This window comes from Rhea americana, unplaced genomic scaffold (assembly GCF_003343005.1).
Source record: "Rhea americana isolate MKP2758 unplaced genomic scaffold, rheAme1 scaffold_326, whole genome shotgun sequence".
Classification (NCBI taxonomy): Eukaryota; Metazoa; Chordata; class Aves; order Rheiformes; family Rheidae; genus Rhea; species Rhea americana.
Genome location: NW_028186453.1, coordinates 644,492 through 668,724, shown reverse-complemented (window position 1 = coordinate 668,724; position 24,233 = coordinate 644,492). Strand labels below are relative to the sequence as shown.

General features: G+C 50.9%; 1 protein-coding gene and 1 long non-coding RNA gene across 3 annotated transcripts in view; one reads left to right on the top strand and one right to left on the bottom strand.

Moving 5' to 3' along the window:
• The window catches only part of LOC146592583 (uncharacterized), a 19,432-nt gene extending 2,892 nt beyond the window's left edge, over positions 1–16,540 (bottom strand). Inside the window, exons 1-3 of one of the 2 annotated variants that reach the window (XR_014896554.1) lie at positions 16,309–16,540; positions 15,257–15,478; positions 8,560–9,225 (exon numbers count right to left, since the gene is read on the bottom strand). This is a non-coding gene — a long non-coding RNA (uncharacterized LOC146592583). Of the gene's footprint in view, positions 1–8,559; positions 9,226–15,256 lie in introns of both variants that reach the window. The other variant, XR_014896553.1, reaches the window with a different exon arrangement.
• A 774-nt stretch (positions 16,541–17,314) lies between these two features.
• Positions 17,315–23,612, top strand: PPP1R3B (protein phosphatase 1 regulatory subunit 3B). The gene is made up of 2 exons (XM_085310808.1): positions 17,315–17,374; positions 20,433–23,612. Exons 1-2 carry the CDS (start codon positions 17,361–17,363, stop codon positions 21,322–21,324), a joined length of 906 nt encoding a protein of 301 aa, XP_085166934.1. The 5' UTR covers positions 17,315–17,360; the 3' UTR covers positions 21,325–23,612.
• The last annotated feature ends 621 nt before the right edge of the window (positions 23,613–24,233 follow it).

Sequence of the window (24,233 nt, the reverse complement as noted above, 5' to 3'; positions counted from 1 at the left end):
AAAAGTCTTTTTCACCTCTTCTCTAGTGACGTGCAACTTTGCAGGAAATCCTCTGATTCATCATTACTTGGAAAGCTAGTTTGGCTTTAAGATGACCCCAGAATTTTTACCGCTCCTCCTAATCTGGCTTTGGTCGGATTTCTTCTTTTCAGATGTGACTTTGACTTTCTGATTTACAATAATATGCAGATTTGTCTCCTCCTCTACGCACCCAAGGCTACATCTGCACTTGGCTGCTGCTTCTGGGTTCAGCCAGAGCTGGGACCAGCTTACCCACACCACAGCTTCTCATCCAACCTGCTCATGCAGGTCAGGTGGGGATTGGGGTATGCCCAGCCCTTGCTGCTAGCAAGATGCAGTCAGTATCCTGGATCAGGAGGTCCTCCTTGACCCACGATACTGCTCTAGGGTCACCAGTGCCTGCTCTGGTTGTCTGCTCTAGGTGTTTGCATCAAAAAAAAACTCATTTATTTTGATTTTTTCAGACCCACAGTGACTGAGTGGCCTAGTGTAACATGCAGCACACTATGAGGGCACCCATGGGGGACGTGACAGCAAACCTCACCTCCTGAYTACACCTGCAGGGTCATCCCTCCACTGGCCCCAAGCAGTGCTGAGAGCTGCAGGGAGACATGAGACAGTAAGATAAGTCAATCTGCCCTTCTCTCAGGCTATCACAGTAGATTTTATTTATTACCAATTAGCCTGTGCTCCAGACATCGCTTCCTTTGCTTGTCAAACTAAGCCTTCAACAAACTAAGCTATAAAGAAAAAAAAAAAGAAGAAGAAGAAGAAGAACAGCTATAAAGGGAGGGAGACGAACAGGGACAGGGAAAAGGGTAGGAAAACGCACAGTTCTCAACACCTCACCCAAGCTCCGGTGATCAGCACTTCTTAAGCCAGACAAGCATGCCTTTGATGGCTTTTTCTTCCAGATGTACCTTTTCGAACTCTTGCAAACCTCAATATCCTACAGCAAGAACTTCCTCACAGCTCTGCACAGCAGGGAGAATGGAGGTCCTCTTCCTTCCTTTTAACTAGCCACCTGAGAATTTCACCTGGTGCTTCCTCATTCTTGTATTTGGAAAGACAGTTCCTCTTTGCCCACTCACAGCTGTATCTTATCTGTACTCTACAGGCTGAATAATCCTAGGCTGTTCAGCTTTTTCCCAGTGTAGGAACCATCACAGACATTTGAACATCCTTGGTGCTCTCCTCTGGTGGTGAGGAGACCAGGGCTGTGCAAAACATCTGCAATGTGGCTACACCATGGTTGTAGATACACTGCTGCAAGCAGTGTTCCCATTTGGGAAATGGAAGATTTCTTTCCCACTTCCCTATGCCTTTTCTGGCCTTTCCCAAKGCTTGTCTCAGAGATGGCAGGAATCAATCAGTTTCATGGTGTCCTACTAGCTGCAGCCGGTAGCCAGATCCCTATGAAACGGGGCATCCCACCTCCTGGCATTCTTATGCTGGTTCCTGCCAGTGATGTGCTCTGCTGGGACGTGGTGTGGCCAGCCCTCGTTGTTAGGGCMGGAGAGGGGCTCCTCACTCTGCGGTAGCAGCCTGGATTGGAGCACAAACCAAAGGCAAATCCCAGATGTGGCAGGATTTCATGAGGAGTCCTCACAAGGCAATCCTTGTACTCCCTGTCTGCTATGCAGTGAGTTGCCCCATCTTTCCAAGCTAATCCTTCTCCCCCAAAAGCTGTTGGGACACAGCCGAGAGCGCGTTGCACTAACCACTCAAATCAGCTCAACCCAGCCCACAGAGAGAAGGGTGGCAGGGCCAGACTAGCGCTGACCATGAAAGCTCTCCCACCGCCTTGGAGGACGCTGCTCCTCAGCATCGGCATCATTGTTTGCACTTACTGGAGCGGAGGGTACGGCATGCCCTAAGGGCGAGAACGGCAAGCACCGCAGACCTAGCTTGCTTTACAATAGACATATGCATGTTCACGTTCATCACAGCCCATTAACACCTCCCTCCTCAATCTCAAACACTGGAACCAATATTAGCTGCGTGGGTAGCAGGCCTTGCTAGCTGCTCCTCATACTGCTAGAGCATAGGAGATACCCTTTTTTTTTGGGGGGGGGGGGGGGGTAGGAATACCACGCTAACACAAGGCTGGCTCAGCTGTTTGATCCAGATCACCATGAGGACATTAGCTGAGGAGACCCATGAGCTCTGATCCCCGTGACTGAACTTGGCACAGGTCCGGTCACTTCTCAAGCACGTGCTTTGCTCGCGGACTTTGGTCACCTTCCTCTCTCCTGAAAGGTGCCCTAACCATAGGATTAGGCAACAAAAAGCAGTGGAACAGAGTCACCCCTTGAAGTCTGCCACCACCACACGGTCCCTGGCACCAAAATCAGCCACTGGCTGCTGTTCCTCTTCCCTAGCAGATACCAGGGAAGTTGGCAACTGGAGCAAGAAAGACATCGGCCCAGGCAGCACCTGCTATTCACTATTGCAGGGCCTATATATTGAGATGGGCTTTGGGATGTGTGGCCACCAGGCTACCCCACTGAGTTTCCGCTTGCCCCAAGCTGGGAATGAGGCAGAGAAACTCCAGTGCTCAAGTAAACGGGGAGAGTGCTCTGCGACGGTTCAGTGGGGGCATGAGACATAGACAGGGCTGGAATCTCTCCCTGAGATAACTCCACGGAAAACCTACCGATTGCAAAAGTCTCATGCAGGATGAGCATTACACCTTTATTTAACAACTCGGGGAGGCTCTGCTCACTGACCGAACCGCACTGCACACTGCTTTGTACTGACTTGGCTTTTAGTCCTGCTCAAAATACTGCTATTGCCATGTTGCCCAAAAGCAGGCCTCCAGGGAGCTGGGGCTGTGTCCAGACCATCTTGCTTAATCCTGCAAATACCAGTTCTCATAAAAATAGAAACAATTGCCTTCTCACAGAGGAACTTGCTGGATCAAGTTTCCAGTGCCCACAGCAACCAAGATAAATTAGTATTATCTTTGTGGCTGTGGAGATTAAATGGTTTCTTTCCTGTAAAGCAAAACAGATGAGGGATTCTTTCTTCTGGGAGGGGGCAGCTGGCGTATCCCCTTATCTTTATGATATAATGTGCCTGCTTGCTTTTCTACAGCGATGACATGGGAAGTGTGCTTGAAGCCAAAAAGGGAGCACGTTCGCTGTACAAAGYATGTGTGCCGGTAGCGAGGGGCTGTTCAGCTAATCAAGCGGCTTGCGTTATTTAAAACAGTCCTGCAATGCCAGYGAGCCCCGCAGTCAGCGTATCCTCTCGGGAGCTCAGCATCCAGGGCGATGCTACCGTGGCCAGCGAGACCCRTAAACAACCAGAGGATAGAGTCCTGTAGCCATTGCTTCAATGCTGCCTCGTTTTAATATACGAGGCACTCGGATGGTCCTGCCAGTGCTGCTTTCTTAGGCTAATCTCCCATGTCAGGGCAGCGTTTCCATTTCCAAGCCGCACTCTTTCTTTYGTTTTAATGCCAGAATTCATTCAGCTTCAGATGAAGAAATGCAAAAGATCTGCCTCCATGTTCACTGTGCTTACGGCAACTTCAGCGACTTCACCTAGTCTTGGGCGGGTGTTGGTAAGACGCCCTGCTTGCTCTCCTTGGAAAACCCAAGGGAAGGTCTTAAAAATCTCCCGTAATTTGAGCCGTCTTTTCAAGTGAGATGCCCTGAAGCTACTGAGGTGCTGATTTTGAAGGTGTGCGAGACCCTCTTGGAGACTGAGAGTCTCCCAGTAGGTGCCAGAAATGCTGACGTCCACCCTCTGGAGCTCTAGCTTCCAAGGAGCAGTATTGAGCAGATCCAACCAAACTCACTCCCTGCGGCCTTGTGGCTTTTKGGGAAGCATTGCAGGGCAGAGGACATGGACGTGAGCAGAGAGTGCTGCCTGAACTGCCTGGGAGGGAGGCAGGGAAGGGGCAGGAGCTGCTGTCACGCAGGAAACACTGGATGCGATAGGCATTGTATCCTGCACGGATGGGAAGCGAGGTTGCCCAGAGCAGGCTGTGTGGTGCAAAGATAACAGCGTAAAACCATAACAGCCCAAAAGCTTCAGCACACGAGCGGGCCGTACATCTGATGCAGGCCAGGATGCGTTTTGCCTTATTTGCAAAGAAAGCGCATCGCCGGCTCATATTTAACCTAGCATCCACCATCACACTCCCCCCATCTCCAAGTAAGGCTGTCCCAGGCCCTCTGGGAAGATGAGAAGGGCTATAGGAGATGAGAGGTAACAGAGGCGAGCGGAAGGGCTGCAAAACTTCCTCCCCCATTAGCTGTGTATAACCTACTGGCTTGTTTGTTTTTCTCAGAGATAATCCTTGGGTTATACACCCAGGAGCACTGACTGTCTGAGCCTGCCCGCGCACCGAGCCTCGGGGCAGAGCCTGAAAGCCCAGCAGCCCCCAGGGCAGAGAACAACGCCGCGCACCGGGAGGCAAGCGGGAGGACCAGAGGCTGGACCAGAGGGTAAATAACCGTGGCATATTTACCCAGCACCAGTCTGGCAGTGAAGGGCAAACCAGCAGGAGGGAGACTTTGGCTGTTCTTCTTGGCCTTGTGGAGCTACAGCTGCTGGATGTTTCCTCAGACACCCTGCCCACCTCTACGGATGAGCAACAGGCCTCGGTAAAGGGCTCAAATTGTGTGTGGACACCCTTGGGGGTGCCACCTGTGTGGGCTCCCTTGGGGGTAGCTGGTGTCCAGCAGGCATTTCTGAGTGATGCCAGCCTTGCAGCGGCCAAGCGCTTGCAGTTGGACTTGTTGCTCCCCTATCCTCCTTCTCAAGGACAAGTGGGAGGTGAACAAGAGCCCACTAAAGCCCGGCCTGCATTCCCGCAGGAGGCGACGGGAGGGCTCCTTCCCCGAGGGGAGTCTGGCCCCTCCAGCTCCCCAGGCAGCGATGCAACGCCCTGGCGGTCGGTCACTCTCCCCGGCTGCAGCTCAAGGCCCGGCAGGGCGTTGTGTTGACTTTGCGCTCTGGGACTGCACACGCACGTGTACAGAGCTCGCCGCCCCGGACGGCAGCTGTTCGCAGAATAAAGCCGGGACTGCCAGCCCGGAGCTGGCAGCTCTCGCAGCACGCCACCTCCACGTGAGCGGCGGCCGGCGCAGGCCCCGCGGCTCCTCTCCCGCTCCCCGACGCAATGCGGGCAGGCAATGCTCCGGGCCAGGCAGCGAAAGGCCCCACCAGATCCCACAGTATGTGCCACCTACTCCGGGGGAGCTTCGGACTCCCTCCCCAGATCCCTTATTTCAATCACAGTCCTGCCGTCCGGCGAAGCAGAGGGACCTTTCCCACGGGCCCAGCATCGGGCCAGAGTTAAGTGATTTAGGGCCAAGATAGAAATTCCTTTATGCTCCGTTTCTGGCTTTCGGAGCTTATTCCCTGGCTGAGCTCACCTTCCTTGCAGTGCCTTGGAGAGAGCAAAGCTCTGCACTGCTGTACTCAATCTACGTTTGAATTTGCTCCTGAATGCTGCTACAGGGCACAGAGAGAGCGGAAACGGAGGGGCCCAGGAGCAGAGAGGAGGAAGAGGCTGGGCGAACTCTGCAGCCGGCTTCCCTGGAAGCCTGCGTGGGGTCAGGGAGTGTTTTGCTGGCAGAGGGTTTTCAGCGTGTTTACATTGCAGCTCCACGGGATATGAAAGAGGCCCTTTAACTCCACGGCTTCTTTGCCAGCATTGCAACCACCTCCGCAGAGCTGCAGCTCCTCTTGAATTTGCAGGAAGGGAAATAGGGGTTTCCACTGTCGGGCTCTGGGCCAGCCTGGCGGAGAAGTCCGTGTTAGAGTGAGCTCCGCTGCGGTGCGGACCCGCAGCAGCCGCAGGGAAAGGCAACGTAGATGCACTCACCCGAGATGCAGCTGCCCGTGAATCCAGCCACCAGGGAACGGGAAATGCCACAAACCCTAGACGGGGAGACCATRGGGCTGCTGGCTGGAGGCCTTCTCTCAAAAGTGTTTGCTAACCATATTTGCTTGGAGCTTGGGGTTAAAATTGAACTAACCGGACATTAGCCCCGTCCACTGCCGAACAGCATCACCCACCACCACAGGGGACTTTGCAACGACACCGAACACATGTTTCTGTCAGCTACAACTGCTCGCCGTCAGCGCAGTTAATTTAAGCACCTACTTGCTTTCTCCTTCCAAACTGGGTTCAGACTGAAAGGCATTAAACAACCTTAAAAGTCTGTGGGGAGCTGAGGAGCCTTGTGCAGCGCGAGAGGGAGGGCAAGGGTAAGACAGGGCTCACTTACAGGTTAAAAAATAGTCTCCGAAAAGCCAGAGTCACATGGCCACGCAATGGCCGGCTGCCACTTTGTTTGGCACTGTATTTATCTGTCATTCTTCTGCCAGATGCCATCCTACAGCTGCCTCGTACCATCTCCAGCTCATTCCAGCAAGAAGCATGCTTTGCTTCTCCCTCATGCTTGGGCCTGTAGACCAAKATATTGCTGCTGACCCAGAAAAAGATATCAGGAAAGCTGTGGGCCTCTTGAGTGACACTTGGTCACCGTAGGACCTGGTCACTGGAAAAGAAACCTCTGGCAATAGCAGAACCTGCTCAGTATAGGAAAGGCAAACSACAAGGGAGTCTCCAGGTGCTGCTCCAGTTTTGGGGGCTGAAACCTGACTTTGATCTGCCCTTATACAGTTTCAGGGGCCCCACCTTGGTGGCAAAACTGCAAAAGGAGCTCGTGGGTGACCTTCTGGTAGCTGCTTTTGCATCTGAAGCAAAGAGTAGGCACCGTGCAGTTCGCAAAGGGGAGCTGGGCAGGCAAAGGACAACCTCCATGGGATGCAGCACACATCGCCCACCCCGTGCATGTCTCCTCAGGAGTGAAACATGACCCCGAATGCATGGGGCAGGTGTCACCCGCTCACATACCGAGCCCCACTGCCCTGGCCCACATGCCCATATGAGGCATTCCCCAGCTGCCCTTACCACTATTTCAGGCTCACTTGAATTCCTGGCTCTTATCAGGCTTTTTCTAGATAGTTGAGCCCCCAGGCTCAAACGCCGTGAGGCCACCTTGGACCCTTCCCTTGTGCTGAGCAGCACAGAAGCCGAGGTGGCAGCACTGACCTAAAGGCCAGCTTCTGGATGACTAACTTTTTGCTCAGAGGATCACAGAAATCACAGACTCTTAGGCTGCTGCTTCTAAGGGCCCCATCTACAATCAAGCAGAGACTCATTTCACCTACTGCAGGGTTGCCACCCTTGACTTTTATACCAGTGATGCTGGCAGCTGTCCTCTCTGTAGGTTCCAGCTCTCCCAGGATGAGGTGGTTGGAGCTACCAGTGCCACAGGCTACCTTGGTACTGGTTCTCCGGCTGAGGCATGTGGGTGGTGATGCATCCTCCCATGCCAGCCGTCACTGCCTGGCCCCACGGGTGGTTTCGAGCTATTTGCAAAGCCCAGAAGCATTTCTACGTGGGAACTTTGGTTCAGGAGGAGGAGTTGGGTGACCTTGCTCTTCCCTCTGAGGCTACCCCTTCATCTCTGCAGCTGTCCAGAAGGATTTTATTTCACCTTCTTGGAACTTTTCCACTGTGAATTTTCAAAAGTCCTGTGACACCAAGCAAGCTCTTCCATCAGTCCTTAGCCCTACTAATATAAAATGTGTGTGGTCCATCTTCCACCATGACCTGTCTGGCAGTCAGCTATGGCAGATGCCTGGGGAAGAGCAGAGCTGGACAAGCCTGCAGTGGTTCAACCCCGGATTACTTTCCTAGCCAGCTCAATTTGCAATCAAGGATTTCCTGGAAGAGAGGCAGTGTCTTTGTGTGCAACAGTAGCTTTTTTTCCTTCTGTGAATGTGTCTGGTCCTGTTTTGCACTCAAATCAACTTTTAGCCTCCATCAAAGCCCTGTGAGTTTCACAGCTTACCTACAGCCCCTTTATAAATAGAAAATTTAAGTGCAGTTTGCTGCTAGCAGCTGACAGGATGACAGGATCTCTCATATAATCTTCATTCATGTAGTAAGTCTTAGCACAGAGTGAGCGGTGAAATGAACCAGCCAAAATTACTTGAGACAACAGCACAGCTTGCAGCTGAGCCTGTCACGGGTAACGATCATAGCCAGCAGAAGCTCAACTCACCCACAGTGGAAGCTAATGCGAGCAGGAACCTTCAGAGGTGCAAAGAGTCACACTGTGCTCTGCGGGCAAAGGTCTGCAAGGCAGATTACTTGCACACAACCCACAAATAGGCTTGTTTGCCTTGTGCAGAATACGATATCTTTGCACTAGTAATAGATGCATGTGTTTACCTTTTTAGATTTGGGTAACTTACCTGTAGTGAAATCTGATTGCTTCTGACAGGTTACAACAACTTTGTATTTGTAATAAATTAATAAAGGAAGGGCTTTGCTCTGATACGGTGCAACGAGCTCACACTCACATACTGCTTCTAACCTGTAAACTCTTTGAGACCTTTGCTGAAGCATTTTGAGAGCCATCCATGTTTTCTTTCCGTCCCCTCTGTTAGATGTATAACCCCAGATTTCATACCACACTCATATATGAGGTTTCCACATCCTACCTGCCTCTCACCGTTCCATATTCGCTCGTTGTATCACATCCTCACAGTTTTAAGCAATGCATCTTTTGCTGCTCCTGTGAAAGCCCCACTTCCCTGGGATGCGCCTGTGAATTGCTGTGTTCACATGGTGGGGATCAGCAGCCTCAGTGTTTTGAGAAGGGCAACAGCTCCAAATGGAGATATGTAATCATACAATCATGGAGAGATTTAGGTGGGAAGAGAGTTCCAGAGATCTTTGTCCCCTCCTTGCTCCAAGCAGGACCACCCTCACTGCCATGTCAGGTTGCTCGGAGCCTTGTCCAGGCAATGGTTGATGTTCCCCAAAGACAGAGATGCCACCATGCCACTACAGGGCCCTTTCTGGGCCCTGTACTGGGGCCATCTCACTCTCCTGGGACAGAGTTGTTTCCTCCTGCACCATCAGAAGTTCTTGAGTTGCAGAGGTGCCCACTGACTCTCATGCTTCTGCTGTGCATCTCTGAGATCGTCTCCGTTACACTGTCCAGGTAGTAGAAGACATTGTTAGATCCCCATCAGCTGTCTCTCCTCCACTTTGAAAGGGACATGGAGAAGGCAGTTAAAGCTGGAGTGTGGTGCACTGCCTTTGACATATCGCACCGTGCCTTCCAGCCATGTGGTGATAATACACTCCTAAGGTAGAGCGACCTGCAAAACAAAGAAAATGCGGATAAGAAATGCCGGGGGACCGCAGCAAGACAGCGTGGGGATACACAGCAGCCAGGCCTGTGACAGACAGGCCACTGCAGCACCCGTCAGATGGCATGGGACATGTCAGCCCCTTTGCAACCAACATAGGAAGTCAAGAGTCTCTCCGGTCCCAAAGGCAGTTGCCTCCAACCCTTTATCCAGAGACTTACTTTCAATTCTGAATGATACAAACCTCTCCTGTTTGTTTTGCATTTAAGTTCTAAAGTGCAATTTATGTTTTATACTTTCTATTTAAAAGTGCATATTAATTTTATAGCTACGTGCTCATTTATTCCCTTATGATATACAACTACATATTTTCATTTTTATGAGTGTATTAAAAAAAAAAAAAACACATGGCCCCTACTGTCACACAAACTGCAGGAACAGGAGCACTAATGAACTTGGCCCCTGGCTGATATGAGAGCTGAGACCAAGAGCAGCCAAGCAGCGAAACCCAGAGCCAGTTCCGTGATCAAAGCCCCTGGGTTAACCAGGGGCCACGGTTTGCTATTTATAGCCGCCTCAGCTCACGTTTAAGAAGGAGGCTTTAAAAAGCTTGGAGGCAGYGTGGATGCCAGGGTAGCTCTGTCCTGCACGCACAGCATGCCACTGTTCGCACGAGAATGGTGTAAATCCCAAATTCTGTCATAACACAGGCTGGATGAGGCACGGTGTGTAGCAGAGGCCACTGAGACCTGACACAAACTTGTGTCAAACTTGGTTTAAGCTATTAATTGAATAGTATTCGATTATTTGATTTTATTGAGCTAAGAGAACTCTGCCTGGCTTTTGGAGGACCCAAACAAATCCYAGGCAAATTCAAAGGACCTGAGCGAATCCCACCACGACCATCAGGTTACCAGCTACAGGATACCGGCTACAGAGGTTGTCCCTAGTTGCCAACCAGCTCAAAGCCAGCTGACAGCATCAACAAGCCGAAGTGTGGTAGCCCTCACAAGGGCTCCCGGAGAGGAACCAGCAAGTATGAGCAATCATCTTGAGGGACAGGAAGCCAGGAGGAAGGACTTGCAGTCATTTCAAGGCCATGCCACTGAAGAGAGTTGAGAAGGTTGGCAGCATGTGAGTCAGGATGGTCCTCTGTTTGTGGAGCAGCTGATGTCCAGCCCTTCTTCTGGATGTGACAGCATGCTCCTGTCACTCAGAGACATGGTGACAAAGGGATCTGAACTGCTCTGTGACCCTCTGATGATCAGGTTAGTGTGATCGGCTTTAAAAAAAATACAGTTCTTGCCCTCTTCCAGGCTATCTCCATATTGGGAGCACGAAAGTCACTAGAAACTTCATGTTCTGATGTGACCCTAAGATGAATAGAAACAATTAGTTTTGGAGTTTGAGAGTGCAGGTACCACCTGCCTGCAATATTTCAGCATTGCACTATTAGCTTTAGTGGAGCGGCACGGTACAAAATTGGACTGATGCAGTGGGCACCAAAGTATTTCAAAAGGCTGGTAAAGATGGCCTACCAGTAGAGACTGAAAGGCATTTCTCTTTCAGAAAAAGTGCCTGACTTGTCATTGCAGTTGAGAGGGGTGGAAAAAAAAAAGATCAGAACATAAGAAAGATCAAAATCTGTGAGACTAGGTTTCTTTTTTCTCTGTAACTGAAAAGCTCAATGGCAGATGATGTTTTGCTCTTTGAGCTTGTCTGAGCGCAGGGATCATGACAGCCTTCTTTCATCTTCGCATATAGACCGATCCTTACACGAGCATGCACATGAGCATTAGCGTGTCCGTGTGGGTACATGCRCGCATGCGTGTGTGCGAGATTCAGACTAATGGCCACATTGCTGTCCTTCTGCACAAGAAGTGAAAAAGCAATACTGCATTCAATTCTTGCCTCGAAACACAGTTTCCTAAAACAGTCATCAAGGAGACATTCAGCTGCTATGAACTGCCCATTGCCACTCCTCTAGATTTGTCTCCCCTTTCTCAGGTAAGCCAGCAAATCCAATTCCCAACCTGCTTGTGACAACTTTCAGAACCTCCTCATTTATTTCAATTTACTGATTGCCTTCCACCCCCCAGGTTTTCACTGCTTTCTCCAGCTTTGCTGTGCCACCTGGTTCGAATCCATGTGGGCTGATCTCTTGTCTTCCAAGGCCAAGGACCCTCTCCTTCACCAGTTGCTTTGCCTGCTGCACTTTCACCTGTCCTCCAGCACTGTAACTTCTGTGCAGGAACAGCGGCACCCYGAGAAACATGACAGATGGACTTTCTTTTACTTTTTTCGGAGGGTGTTGCATTCCCTTTATGTTGGTTTTCCATCACTGCAGGAAGCCAGCGGTTGCTCTGCAAGCCTGCAGGCCCTCTCCTCTTCTGCACGCCTGGTGGAAGCAGGGCCAATCAGCAACTGCAGATGAGGAAAGGCTAGAGGAGGAGGGGATGAAGGATATAGCCAAAAACATTCACAGGCTCCATGGGTTCGGGACTCGTGCCATTCCCAGCTGTCGGCACTTGAATGCTGCTCAAAGTATTGTCTGATGGCCTGACTTCCTCCTCCCTGACCGAAGTCCGCAGCAGGCTTCCTATGAATAAATAGCCCGCTTGCCAGATCCCGTCAAAGGTATTTGTGACCTGGGCGTGTCTCYTTTTGCAGGCACATTTCCGAAATTCTGCCTTCTCCAACGCAAGTCGAAAAGTGCATGTTCCAGTACAGATATGCTGTGCAGGGCTGTTGGGGGAGGGTATCTGCAGGCACAGAAACCTGTGATCACAAGCTACCTGTTTAGCTGCATTTCACACAGGATTTAAGCGCAATAACGACTATAGAGAAGAGTCTTTCTGCTAGCAAACAGTTTCTGCAAGAAGGAAACTTCAAGCTTCTCGTTATTTATGAAAATCTTTGAATATCATCAGGCTTTTCCCTGGGCTTATATTAAACACTTTTCAGCCCAGCTTAATCTTGCAAAATGCTTTCAAAGAATGCAAAGGCTACAGATGGGAGCAGCTCTAGCCACCTTCCTCAGCATCATCGCCTCGGTTCTTGACCTTACTGTTGCTATTGCCTGTGGTACTTGCTTGAGATGACATTTAGAAGTCAGGCATTTTGCCCCTGCTGGTTTCCAGATTCACTCTGCAGTGATGCAGAGAGACAGGCAAGTCTGGAGAGCAAGGGATCCCATCTTTTATTGGCCTTGATCTTAGAACGAGGCTAAATGTTTCATAGAGGGACGGGCCATTCTCTGTTTGCAATAGAGAGCGCCTAGATACTGCAAGAGTCCTATCTGAGGGACATGAACCCTTGAAGAGAGTTTAGGACTGTATTTGTTATCAAGAGCTACGTGCATCTCTCAGTCTGGCCTCCTCTCTCAGCCTTTGTCAGCATACAAGAAACGACTTTCAAGCAAAGTACAGTCTCTCACGCAACGATTTGCCCTCAGAGTGCCCCAAGTCTGGCCACATGCAAGTTCCCAACCTACCCCACCAAATAAGGTTTGCAGTCTTTCTAAGGCAATTAAAATATACATTGCTTCGCCCTGAGTTTTGCGTCTAGGACAGATCCAAGCCCAGCAAGCCAGAYGCTCACATGGTGTAAACAAGTCAAGCTGTGCTGAAGTCAAGGCATCTGGATGGATTGAGCCTGCCTGAGGAGCAGAGCATCTGTCTCTGCAATCACATTGCTGTATCAATGAGAATAGCACCGGTTCCTTTTAATCTTCTCACTATTCCACCACGGACCTTTCTGTCCCACTGCTACAAGGGCATACAGGGAATTTGGATTCTAGATTCTCGTCCAAGCTTTTGTCTAGAAGAGGCTGTGTCTCTGTGCTCCTTGTTGCCTTCACGTAGGAGGGCACGTACACCTTACAGACAGGTTTTCTACATTGCATCTACACAACCAGGTACTCTGGGGCTCAATCAAACAGCACAGGGGATGCCAAGTCACTCTGTCTCTTTCCATTAAATAAAGCATAATCCACAGGCCTCCATCCTCATGTTCCCTGGGGGAAAAGGGAATGTTCTCAAGAACAATTGCCATATGGACAGGTACACTGCTGTTGCATTGACTGGTGCAATCTTCGGGTACAAAACCAACCTTCTTGCTTTTGCCCTGATTTTCCCAGAACTTCATAATGGCAAGGAAACCTGCAGACAGCATGAAAACAAAGTTGTAGAGCAGCTCTCCGAAGAGAACATTGTAGACCTTGAGAGAGCAAGAGGCCCCCTTCTCTTCTTGTAGGGACTCATCTACATTTAGGTCTTGGCCTTTGAGGAAAAGGTTGTTTTAACCCCGATATCCTGCATTCAGAGCCTCACCTTTGCATCACCGTAACATCTTTGACTATCACTCTATGTGCCCAGGACCTCCCTCTTCGTCGTTCCTGCCTGCCAGTCATTTTGTCACTCTTCACTCTCTTATGCTGCTCTTTGGGCTTTTCTTCTGCTGGAATCCCTTTTTCCTTGTGGGTAGCAGTTTTCTTTAGTTGCTCATTTGTAGCAACTTCTCTGCACTCATTACCTCTGTCATGATCTCTCATTTTGCAAGGATTTTCATGGTTTCTGTTGCTGGGCACGTTCATTATTAARAGGCAACAGTTTTATACTGCCTGGGACTTTTTTGCAACACACAGCACCAGGCCAGCTTTTGTATCTGGCCCTGCACTGTCTTCTCTATGCTGGAGGGGAAGGTGCTGCAGCCTTCAGCAGGGCAGAGTACATGTTCCTCGGGGTGCTTGACCATCTCCATCCACGTGAGATCCAAAGGGAGCCATGCCAAGGTCAGTCTCCTCCCTCGGGCCATCAGCCAGTGTACTGCAGTAACACAGTGTTTCTGGACAGAGCCTAAAGCAGTGATGGGGGAGCTATCACCTCAGAGTGGCACTCCCCAAAGTGGGGTCAGGAGACCTGGAGCAGGATTTCCTTTGACGCTGTCGCACATTGAATGCTCACTGCCAAACTTCTCAAGACAGCTGTGGGAGTTTGTACCCTGGGGAAAGAAAAGAGGGGAATCTCCTCGCTCGGCAAGATTTTGCAGGGCTTTTCCTTGGTGGAGCAGGGTTTGCTACGACCCTTCGTGAGCTGCACACGAGGAGCTCCCAGACAAATCACATCAGAGCCGATGAAGGCACGAGGGTTGACCGACAGCTGGCCAGGCACATAGCTAAGCCATGGACACATCTCTTCTGGAGACCAGCAAGACCCACAGCCTCTCGCCACTGCTCCAGGGGCACTGCGCTGGCCCTGCTAACTCTCCTGCAGTGCCTCCGCACTGCCCAAAATAGCTTTTACTATCTCAGGCAGGCTTTCCTCCCGGGTCATGTGTTCCCAGTGACAGAAARGACTCCAAAATTAGTCTCCCCTTCAGCATTTTGACATGAGGCAACACCCGACAAAAATTACTTCAGCGTTACCCTCATAGCCTTGTCACATGCAAGTGGACTTTTAAAAAAAAMCCCTCTTTTCTGCTTGGTGTACACACTGGTACCTGGCTCAAAGGCAGCAGCTGGTCAGCCCAGTTGGTTTGGAAATCGCTGGCAAGTGCCACCATCACCACAGGTCAGCGGCGCTGGCCCCCAGCCCGGCTGGCGGTCGCAGTGAGCACGAGGAGCGCGGCCCCCTTTGCCACCACGCCGGGGACTCCCGGCAGACGGGAGTGGAGACCCGTCCCAATGGGTTTACAACATTCGCCCTTGAGCCTTGGCCCYGCCGTGGTGTGGACACGTTGCACAAGCCACCGGGCTCCGCTCCCAGTCCTCGCCAGCCCTCTCCCCACGGCGGTGTCTGCCAAACTTCCGCAGCACCGAGGCTGGAAAGGGTCCCTGAGGACCCGCTCCGGGCTTCCCTTGGCCAGCCCGGCTCTCTCTCATCCCTGACATGGTGGGAGCAGTGGAGAGCTGCGGTGAAACCGTCGAGACCCCCACGCAAGGGCCGAGCACGGAGCTAAATATAGCCCTTATCTCGGCTGCCGAAAGATAACAGCCTGTGTGCACAGCCCACTGCAACACTCCACACCAACTTCTACCTACCTTTGCTTTGGGGGCAAATAGCAGGCAGCGGTTGTGAAACACTCTGCCCTGGTCACGGCAAACAGGGCTTTTATCGGTGAGCAGAAATGGACCTTAAGCCACCTTGCATGTACTTGCTTCTTACTTCATGCAGCTGGATCACCAAATTTTTACAGCTCTGGGGCCGGCCAGTATCTCCCTCAGCATCTCTGCGGTCCAGGGTGAGTATTTTGCACGAGAAACCTGTGATGGAGCAGAGCAACAGACAAAAGGTGGGCTGGGACCTCCCTGTTTTTAGGGTTGTCCCACTAAACTCGCYGCTTCTGCCCGGAAAGTCCTTGCCAACGCGCCAACCCTGCGATGCCGAGCCAGGTCGCGGTGACCCTGCCCAGGGGAGGCCGGGGAGCAGTGCAGAAGGCCCAAGAGGTTGACTGCCTTATGTGGCTCTCCCCATCGCTCCTGGGGCAAATCTGACCACGGTTCCTCCCATCCCTGCTGTAAACCCTGTTGTCAAGTAGCACGTGTTGAAACACCGTTGTATCTGGGGCACGTAAAACATTGCTGAAAGGCTGCAAGTCTCCTGCAGTGGAAGCATCTCTCTCCCTAACTTCTCTACATCTCATCACCACCTTCATCTAAAAATGGGAGCCTCTGAGGCTAAGACAATGTTTTTGTCTCCCCAACAAAATCCTTCTGCCTTGCACAGTAATAAATTTATGAAACTGCAGCTTAAAGCAGGGAGTCTCTGGGTTTTACAATAGCCACATGTGTGCTCCCACAAGTTAATTGAAAGCAAATGTCGGCACTTCAGYCCTGCTTTTACGCTCTGTAAGGGGAGGGGAGGGGGAGCACTGCTCACAGCCATGCAGTTAAGAGGCCAGACGTGGCAAAAGAGAGGCAGATGCCATGCACATCGCAGGAGATTGCTGGAGACGTGGGACTCAGCGCGGACTTGGCAGCAGTCTCGGGGAGCAGAGAGGATGACCCACGGCAGGAGGGCAGCCGTGGAGACCCCCTAACCTGCCTGGCACCCTGCAAAGCAAGCAGGGGTCCAGGCCAGAGCATCAATTCACCCAATGGACCCTTCTGTGGGAGTGTCAGAAATGTCTTCCCAGCTCTGCGCGTGTGCCGGGACAGAGATTCCCTTYGCATTGGCCTCTGCGCCAGTTGGGTCCCGCAGGTGTTTTCTTCCTAACAAAAGTCATCTCCGCGAGGAAGTCATTTTTTCCACTCCGTCCGACAAAGATTGCCAGGAAAGAGGGTGTCGAAGCACCCCCTCGAGGTTTCCACGTTGGGGCAGCTTCCCCACCCACCCAGYGTCCGCCCAGGCCAGCTGCCTGGTGCTGCAGTCACAAGATGCGGACGTGCGAGTGAGCCCGAGCGCGCTGAAACATCCTGGGCCAGCCCAACCAAGATCAGTGCCCAAAAAAGGGCTTTCCTGTCACAGGAAAAAAAAAAGAAAGAAAGAAAAAAGAAAGTAAGAAAAAAGTAGCCCGTCTTATCTACCTATCTGCAACTTCCATGAACCACCCCCCCCCGTCCTTCCGAGCTTCTCCATGCTTCCAAGCAAGCATCCCTCCCAAGCCAGAGCTCGTACCTCCTGGCCAGATATAAGATAATATTGCTCGGATAGAGGTGGATGGAATGGCAGGTTGCTTCCAGCTCTGGGAGGGTYCCTCAGATTTTGGGAGGGGGTTGCAAGCCTCAAAGTGTCTGGTCCCACTGTTTGGGGGTACTAAGGGGCCTAGATGAGCCCATAGGCAGGGAAAGCCCAGCCAGGCTGGGGCAGGCTCTCATCAGCACCCGGAGGTGCCGCAGGTGCCCCAAATAAGTGCATGCTCTCTATTCCCCCCCACTTTTTTGCCCTYTCCTCCCCTAAGCGCCCGCAGTTGCCCCACGCCGGCAGCCCGCAGGGGCAGCGGCAGGGGTGCGGGTGCCCCGCCGCCGCCGCCCCGCCCCGCCCGCCCATTGGCCCGCCCGCCGCGTTCGGAGCGCGCTCATTGGCTGCGGCGCGCGTCGGCGGCGCGGCCAGGGCGGCGCGGCGCGGCCRGGCGCTCTTAAAGCGCCGGGGCCCGTGGAGGTGCGAGCGGCGGCGAGCGGGTCGGTGGTGGCGAGGACTGGGCTCATGCATTGCACCAGGTACAGCTTGGCGCCCCCGGGCCGGGCCGCCCTGCAGCCCTCTGGGTTTCCCGAGTGTCCATCCCGCTCCCCTGAGGTGCCCGGGCGGCAGGTCCGGTCCCGGCTCCCTTTCTCCTTCTGCCCTGGTATTGTCACTGCAGTGATGATACTGGCAGGTCTCAGCTGGGGAGACCATGTGGGGTATGCCCTGGCCTCGGGTTTGCCTTCTGCTCTGCCCCCTCTGGTTTCTGAGTGAGCCCCCCAGGCTTGGCTCTTTGGGCCTGGTGGACCACAGCTGCTGTGAGGAGTAGCCCTGGGGCAGTGATGAGTTTGCTGGGCTTCTTTTCTCTCCTTTTGCATGAGGAAAGGCACTGGTGGAGGGTCTGTGGCTAATGCCAGGCTCTGCCTCTGCTTCCTCCAAGAGAGGGGGAGCCTGGCTGCTTCTGGCTTTGCTTGCTGGTTGCAGGTGCACAGCTGGCCCTTGTGCTTCACTTGTAAAAGTGAGGGTGGAAGAGACTGGCTGTAGCAGGGTTAGCATGTGCTACCTGGACTCTGGATACTTGCTTGTAAGGGCTGGGCTGTATAAGTGCTTGGCCTCTTCTTCAGAAGTGATGAAGGGCTGAAAGCCAAAGTGAAATGGCAGCATGAAGTATCTAAAACCTTACTGCAACTGGCTTAAGGGCTACTGCAGGTCAAGCTGCCTGCAAGAGGAGTAGCAGAGGAAGCCTATATAAAAATGGTGCTGGGAGAGGCATTCAGGTAATCTGAGGCTCTGGATAGCTGGATGCAAAGAACTCCCTTGCTCTGAGCTCYTTCCTGAGAACAGAAGGAAGAGTGCACAGGAATGCCCTTTTCTGGAGAGGGTGACACTGCCAGAAGAGGTTTGTGGGTAAAAACAGTGGAGTCTAGTCTCTCCTCTTCCTTTTTAGAGGAGGAAGAAGAAAGCAGTCTCCATAACTGCACAGGGCTGTCTCCCTCTCCCTGCCTTGCTTCCTGAACTTGCTTTCCCACGTGAGCTCTGAGAACTTGCTTCTCTGCTCCTGCCTTCAAAGTAGCTAGAGTTTGAGTGCTAACTGGAGCTCTGAAAGGGAGACCTTTCTCTGTGTGATAGTGAGTTGGGGAGCCAGCTGAGCCTCAAATTGAGGGCAGAAAGTGAGATCTGGAGCATAAAACAAGCTGAAAACTGCAGTCAGTTTGTGGAGCAGGCTGCCCAATTTAATAATAGACAGGGAAAGCTCTACTGCAGTTCTTGGCTTGCAAAAGGCCCAAGTAATGCACATCAGGCTGGATATTGCATGCCTCTTCMACTTAATCAGTGATATCTGAGGCTTATTAAGAGAAGTTGAGTACTTTGCAGCTATGGGAATTCAGTTGCAGAACTTTTACTGGGAAAAGGGAGTAAGAAACCTRCCTAAGGGAGAAGAAACTCTCCTAGGTCAGAGGAGCATTGGAGGCTGCCTTATTTTAAAGGAGGTAGTGACCTGTATAAAGCATGYGTGAACAAACCTGGCAAAACCAGGTAGAGATGAGCAGAATGGTGTTAGCAGACAGGTGGATCTGTTGCCTGTCTGATACAGCCGCCCTTGAGCTCAAAGGCGGCTCAGGGAGGAAATTTGGAAGAAGCTAGGTGGTGGGTGTGCTGGAGAGCAGGCCCTGGCATGCGTCCTCCAAATAAGCAGACACTGTTGCTGAATGGATGCTGTGAAAGACCCCTCAGAGCTGCTCTGTTGGTGTTGCAGGGTGGGGAGCTAAAGCACTGAATTGGAGGAGTGTAGTCCTGCTGCTTTTTCTTGGCACAGCAACTGCAGTCCTGTACTGGAGCTGGCTGTGCGTATTCTTGGCAGCCTGTGCAYTGGTGTAGCACATGGTCAGCAGCCGCTACTACTGCTCCTGGCTTGCAGCGGTCAACATGGTGGGAGTAGGTTTGGAGCATGACCTGCAGCCATGCAGGGAATTCTTATTAAGGGAGTWTTCTGAGTTGAGGGTCAGCTGTAACCCAGCTGATTGTGGAGAGGGATGCAATAAATTTGTGTCCTGCAGCTTATCCTGAGCTGGGCTGAGTCGATTCTGCCAAGAGCATCCAGTCTAGCCTCAATGTATTAAGGGAAGGAATGACAAATGATATTCTAGGAGCTGTTTGCCTGTAGATGCAACTCCAGGCTACAGCCAGCAGGATGCCAAGTGGAAGTTGCCCTACAGTAAGTGCCCAGAGAGGGGACTACTGCATACCTGGGAGTATGGGCCAGATGCTATAGAAAGAGGYCACAGTGGAAGACCACGTAGCCTGGACCTTCTGCAGATGTACTTAAATTTCAAAAGCTCTATCAAACTTGAGTAGGCAAGTGGGTGTCCTTGGCTGAGTCTTGTGGCTGTACCAGTGTCTCCCAGAGGCTTGGCACAAGTGCTACAGAGGTTTGAGGAGTGAGCTCTGCACTGGAGTTAAACTTGCTGGACTCTCTAAGCTGACCTATAGTTCAACCCAGTGGGTAGGGATTTTTTTTTTTTAGCTTCTGAAAATGCCTGCTGCTCAGGGTTTGGCAAAAGGTGAGGTCAATTGCATACGCTGACTTGTGATGAAATGAGTTCCTGTTCCTACAAAATCGTCCTGTAACGTGGGGAGATTCTCTGTTGCGGGGAGGAAGCTACAGCAGAAATACTGCATTAGGTAACACTGGAGTTTGATGATCCCTGTCCTGCTGATGACCACAAAGCCTGACCCAGCCATGGCTTTTGCTTTGGGTCAAAAAAAGCTCCAGAGGCTGCTASTGCTAGCCTGGCAGGGCAGTGCCAGCATGTGTCTTCAAACGGTGGCTCTGGCCCAGCTGCAGCTGGAGGTGATCTTGCCTCTGAAGGATGCAGTAAGCTCTGTTTCAGCCTCTTCTGCTACAGCACACTTCTGAATGTGTCTGTCAATCATACCATATAAGTACCTGCTTTTAATGAAGCTTTAGGGACTTGTGGGGATGATGGAAACTTTCTTGGGTGGGGGGGGGAAAGGGAGTGAGGTAGCAATGATCTGACAAGTGAGATTAATGAAATGCGCTTACAGCTCTAACTGACCCTTCTGCTCATCTTTCAGAGTATTAGACTACTTTCCTCACAAACAAGCGATGGCTGTGGATGTAGCAATGCAGCTGTACCTGTGCCCTTCACCCCTGCGAAGAGAGAAGCGTTCCTGCAAAATTGCTCCAAAGCCAATCAAGCCTCTGCGACCCTGCATCCAGCTGAACAGCAAGGCCGTGCTGAGTGGGCCAGAAGAGGCACCAAACTCCTTTACAGAAAACAAGGTGAAGAAGAAGGTGTCATTTGCAGATAGCAGGGGCTTTGCTCTGACGATGGTAAAGGTGTTCTCGGAGTTTGATGATCCCCTAGACATTCCTTTCAATATCACTGAGTTGATAGACAACATCGTGGGGCTAACAACAGTGGAGAGCGACAGCTTCGTCTTGGATTTTGTTCAGCCCTCTGTCAACTACTTGGACTTCAGAAACCGTCTTCAGGCAGACTGTGTGTGCCTTGAAAACTGTACACTCAAGGAGCGGTCTGTTGTGGGCACAGTGAAGGTGAAGAATCTTGCTTTTGAAAAGACTGTGAGGATCAGGATGACGTTTGACACCTGGAAAAGCTTTGCAGACTACCCATGCCAGTATGTCAAGGATGTGTACGAAGGGTCAGACAGGGACACGTTTTCCTTTGACATCAGCTTGCCAGAGGGAATTCAATCCCATGAAAGAGTTGAGTTTGCCATCTCCTTTGAGTGCAACGGGAAAGTGTACTGGGACAGCAACAAGGGCACAAATTACAGGATCATTCGGTCTGAACTGAAGTCTGCTCAGGAAGCRTTTCGCCCTTCAGGTGGCCCTGACTTTGGAAGTGCCTTTGACCAGTTTGGGAGTCCCCGGTGCTCCTATGGCCTGTTTCCTGAGTGGCCGAGCTACTCGGGCTATGAGAAGCTAGGGCCTTACTATTAATCTGGGGACAAAGTCCTGATTGACTAACTGTTGCTGGCCTGTCTGCAGGCCTGGGAGCTGGTCTGAACGTGAGGTGCGTCAAAAGACAAGAAGYGATGCTTCACGTAGTCCTGCAGGAGCCTCCCAGCAAAATGAGATGAGCCTAGTGCTCTGCTGGAGGCTGACTTATGGTCAGGGAAGCATCTCTGTCATAGTAGGCTACCTTCCCCATCTTAAGTCAGACCACTGGCTCTCCAGAAGATCAAAGGAACAGGAGATGCTGGTCCATTCACTGCTGCTAGTCCTTCCTCTTGTATAAAGCTGCTAGTCTCCAGAGAAACACTTGCCACAGTGCTTGTATTGTCTGTCTAAGCTATGTAGTGGTGGTTGGTTTGTGTGTGGATTGCTAGTGTTAGTTTTTTTTTTTTTTTCCCCAAGTATTTTCTAGTATTTCTTTAGTGTGCTGTACTTCAGCTTTGTGCCGCTCCTGCAGAGCTGAGGTATGTGTCAGGAAATAATAACTTATAAACTGGTTGGCTTGTGGGGGATTGAGTCCTCTTCTTGCATCCTTACTTGTAGTGTGGGGCCCTCTCTTGCGGGTGGAAGAGGGGGCTTTGGAAATGAAAATGCAACTGTGATGATGGGAAGTGTGACCTTGTGGCCTGCCATATTAGGAGACATACGTGCCCCTGGAGGAGAATGTGTGTATGTATAGTCACCAATTGTTTTATCAGCTGATCTTGAAAAGCTTTCATCATAACCTTGGTGGTATTACCTAAAAATAGAGCTGAGCTATAGCTGTGTGGTGCTCATAGCAGCTGTGGGTTGACAGCGTTGATTATTTTCTTCAGGACCCTCTGTTTTTTAAATCATAAGTGACAGATGATGCTTTTCCCCTTGATGCATATACAAAGTCAGCTGTTTGCCTTGCTAGGTCCTGCAAATGCAGTTCTCTCCTGCAGGCTGGAAGGCAGGGTCGTGCTCTGCCTGCAGAGGTTGGGCCTGTGTGGAGAGCGATGCCCAGGCATCATGGCAGTTTAATATGAACAAAGCCCAYGGCTGCTCTCTGCTGTGTCCTGCTAAGAGAAGGCCACGGAGCCTGCTGTAGTGGAAGTCCCTTGGCTGAGAAAGTGGTTGTATATGCAATTCCAGTAATGGTTTGCCTGTTGATTTCCAAGCCTCTTGGATACTAGCTGAGCAGAGTAACTTATTCCCCATGCTCGAAGTGAGAGTAGTGAATAACTTGTAGAAACAGGTCAAGAGAATATATTTTTCTTCTAGTGCATAAGTTCTCTCTCTATATATATATATGTATTTTGGAAGGGGGCTGCTTATAATAGCCTCTGTTTGAGGGGCTGGAGAAAAGCAAAGTACTAGGCTACTTAACTTTTTTAAACTTGGCTTTTAATTCTGGAGACTACTGTATAAAATAGTTCTAAACTGTTTTGCCKTAACTTAGAAGATGTACTGAGCTAGTTAGATACTGAAAGGATAAGAAGAGCCTGAAGGAATATTAGCTAACCTTCAACTGCTGCTTTTCTTTTTCCTCCCTCTCTCCCAAAACCCAACATCAGTGTATCTTATCACTGTGCTTGATCACAAGTTCTAGGCAGCAAACTTAYTTGCTAGCCCAGTGCTCATCAGGCTTGATATCTCTGTTCAGCTTCCTGCATCGGTCCTGTTGACCTACATCCTCTAATATGGYCTCTCTTGAGGGACCACTGCCTAGCTTGGCTTGAAGCTGTTTTTTAGACTTAAAGCAAATACGAGTGATACTGATCTAGGATTTAGTGTGTTATGTTAATGCTCTAAAACACTAACAGTAGAAAGAGCTGTGTTCTCCTAGCATGTGCTCACGCCTGGGGAAGGCTGGTGGTGGCCTGAAGGAAGGCATGTATGTCCAAGGTGCTGTGGATGGTGGTATCTCCTCTTAGGGCCTGTGTGTTTTCAGGCCATGGAAGTAGTGTGCTGAGGGAAGAGTATGGAAGATAAGCTAGAAGAGCAATACCATATGWAAAAGATGGGCTTGGAACTGACTGTATGACCAATAGTGGTTTAAAATTACTACTTGTGGCCTTTCCCCTTCTCCCCTTCTCCATTGCTAATGTGAATGTAGAAGCGAGGGGTTGCTCTCCTCACTCTATGCCTGGAAGTGCCTTGTGGGATTTTCTGCATGGTTGTTTTAAAAAGATATTTTTGTACACAACACCAGTGAAAAATGCACTTTATAATTGCAATGTAATGACTCTCTTTTTAAAAACTGTGGTTCTGTTTTTATCTGATTGTTAAAATAAAGATGGAACAAAACATTGGCCGTGTACCTCACTGTGTTCTTAGCTAAATACCCCAGGGCTGAGAAGGTGGTTTGGAAACAGGACCTGCTTCCTGCAAACAGCCTTTGGCAGGCAGCAGCACACATTCCCAGCAGATTCTGCTGCCCAAAATGGGAAAGAGCTGCCTATTCATTTAGTCTCCTGCCTGTATGAATGCTTCTAGTTGTTTCCAGACCCTCTGGAGCAGCAGGAGAAGTCCCACTGTCTTGATAGTGGCTGCAGCCCTGGTAGTGCAGATGTTCGTTCTTCTTATGGAAGTGGTCTGTTTTGCTAACTTAATGGACMGGATTTCTTTCCCAGCTGTTGGTGGACACTTGTATTTGAAAGTGCAACTTGCTTTTTTTCAGAAATACATWGGTTCAGGCTAACAGTAGCAGAGACCTGAGGCTGCTCCTGCCTCTGTTCCTAGATAGGCTCTGAAGGTTCCTGAACTGTGCTATACAGTGCCCTGTTTGCACTGTTGGGAACAGCYTTTTCAGGTTTTTTCGGCATTTATCTTGAGTCAGTCTGTCACACAATCACTTTTTTCTTCCTTTACTGTGGGGGGGGGCGGAAATCAAAAACAAGTGTGGGGGTTGGTCACTGGGCTCTTTCTCT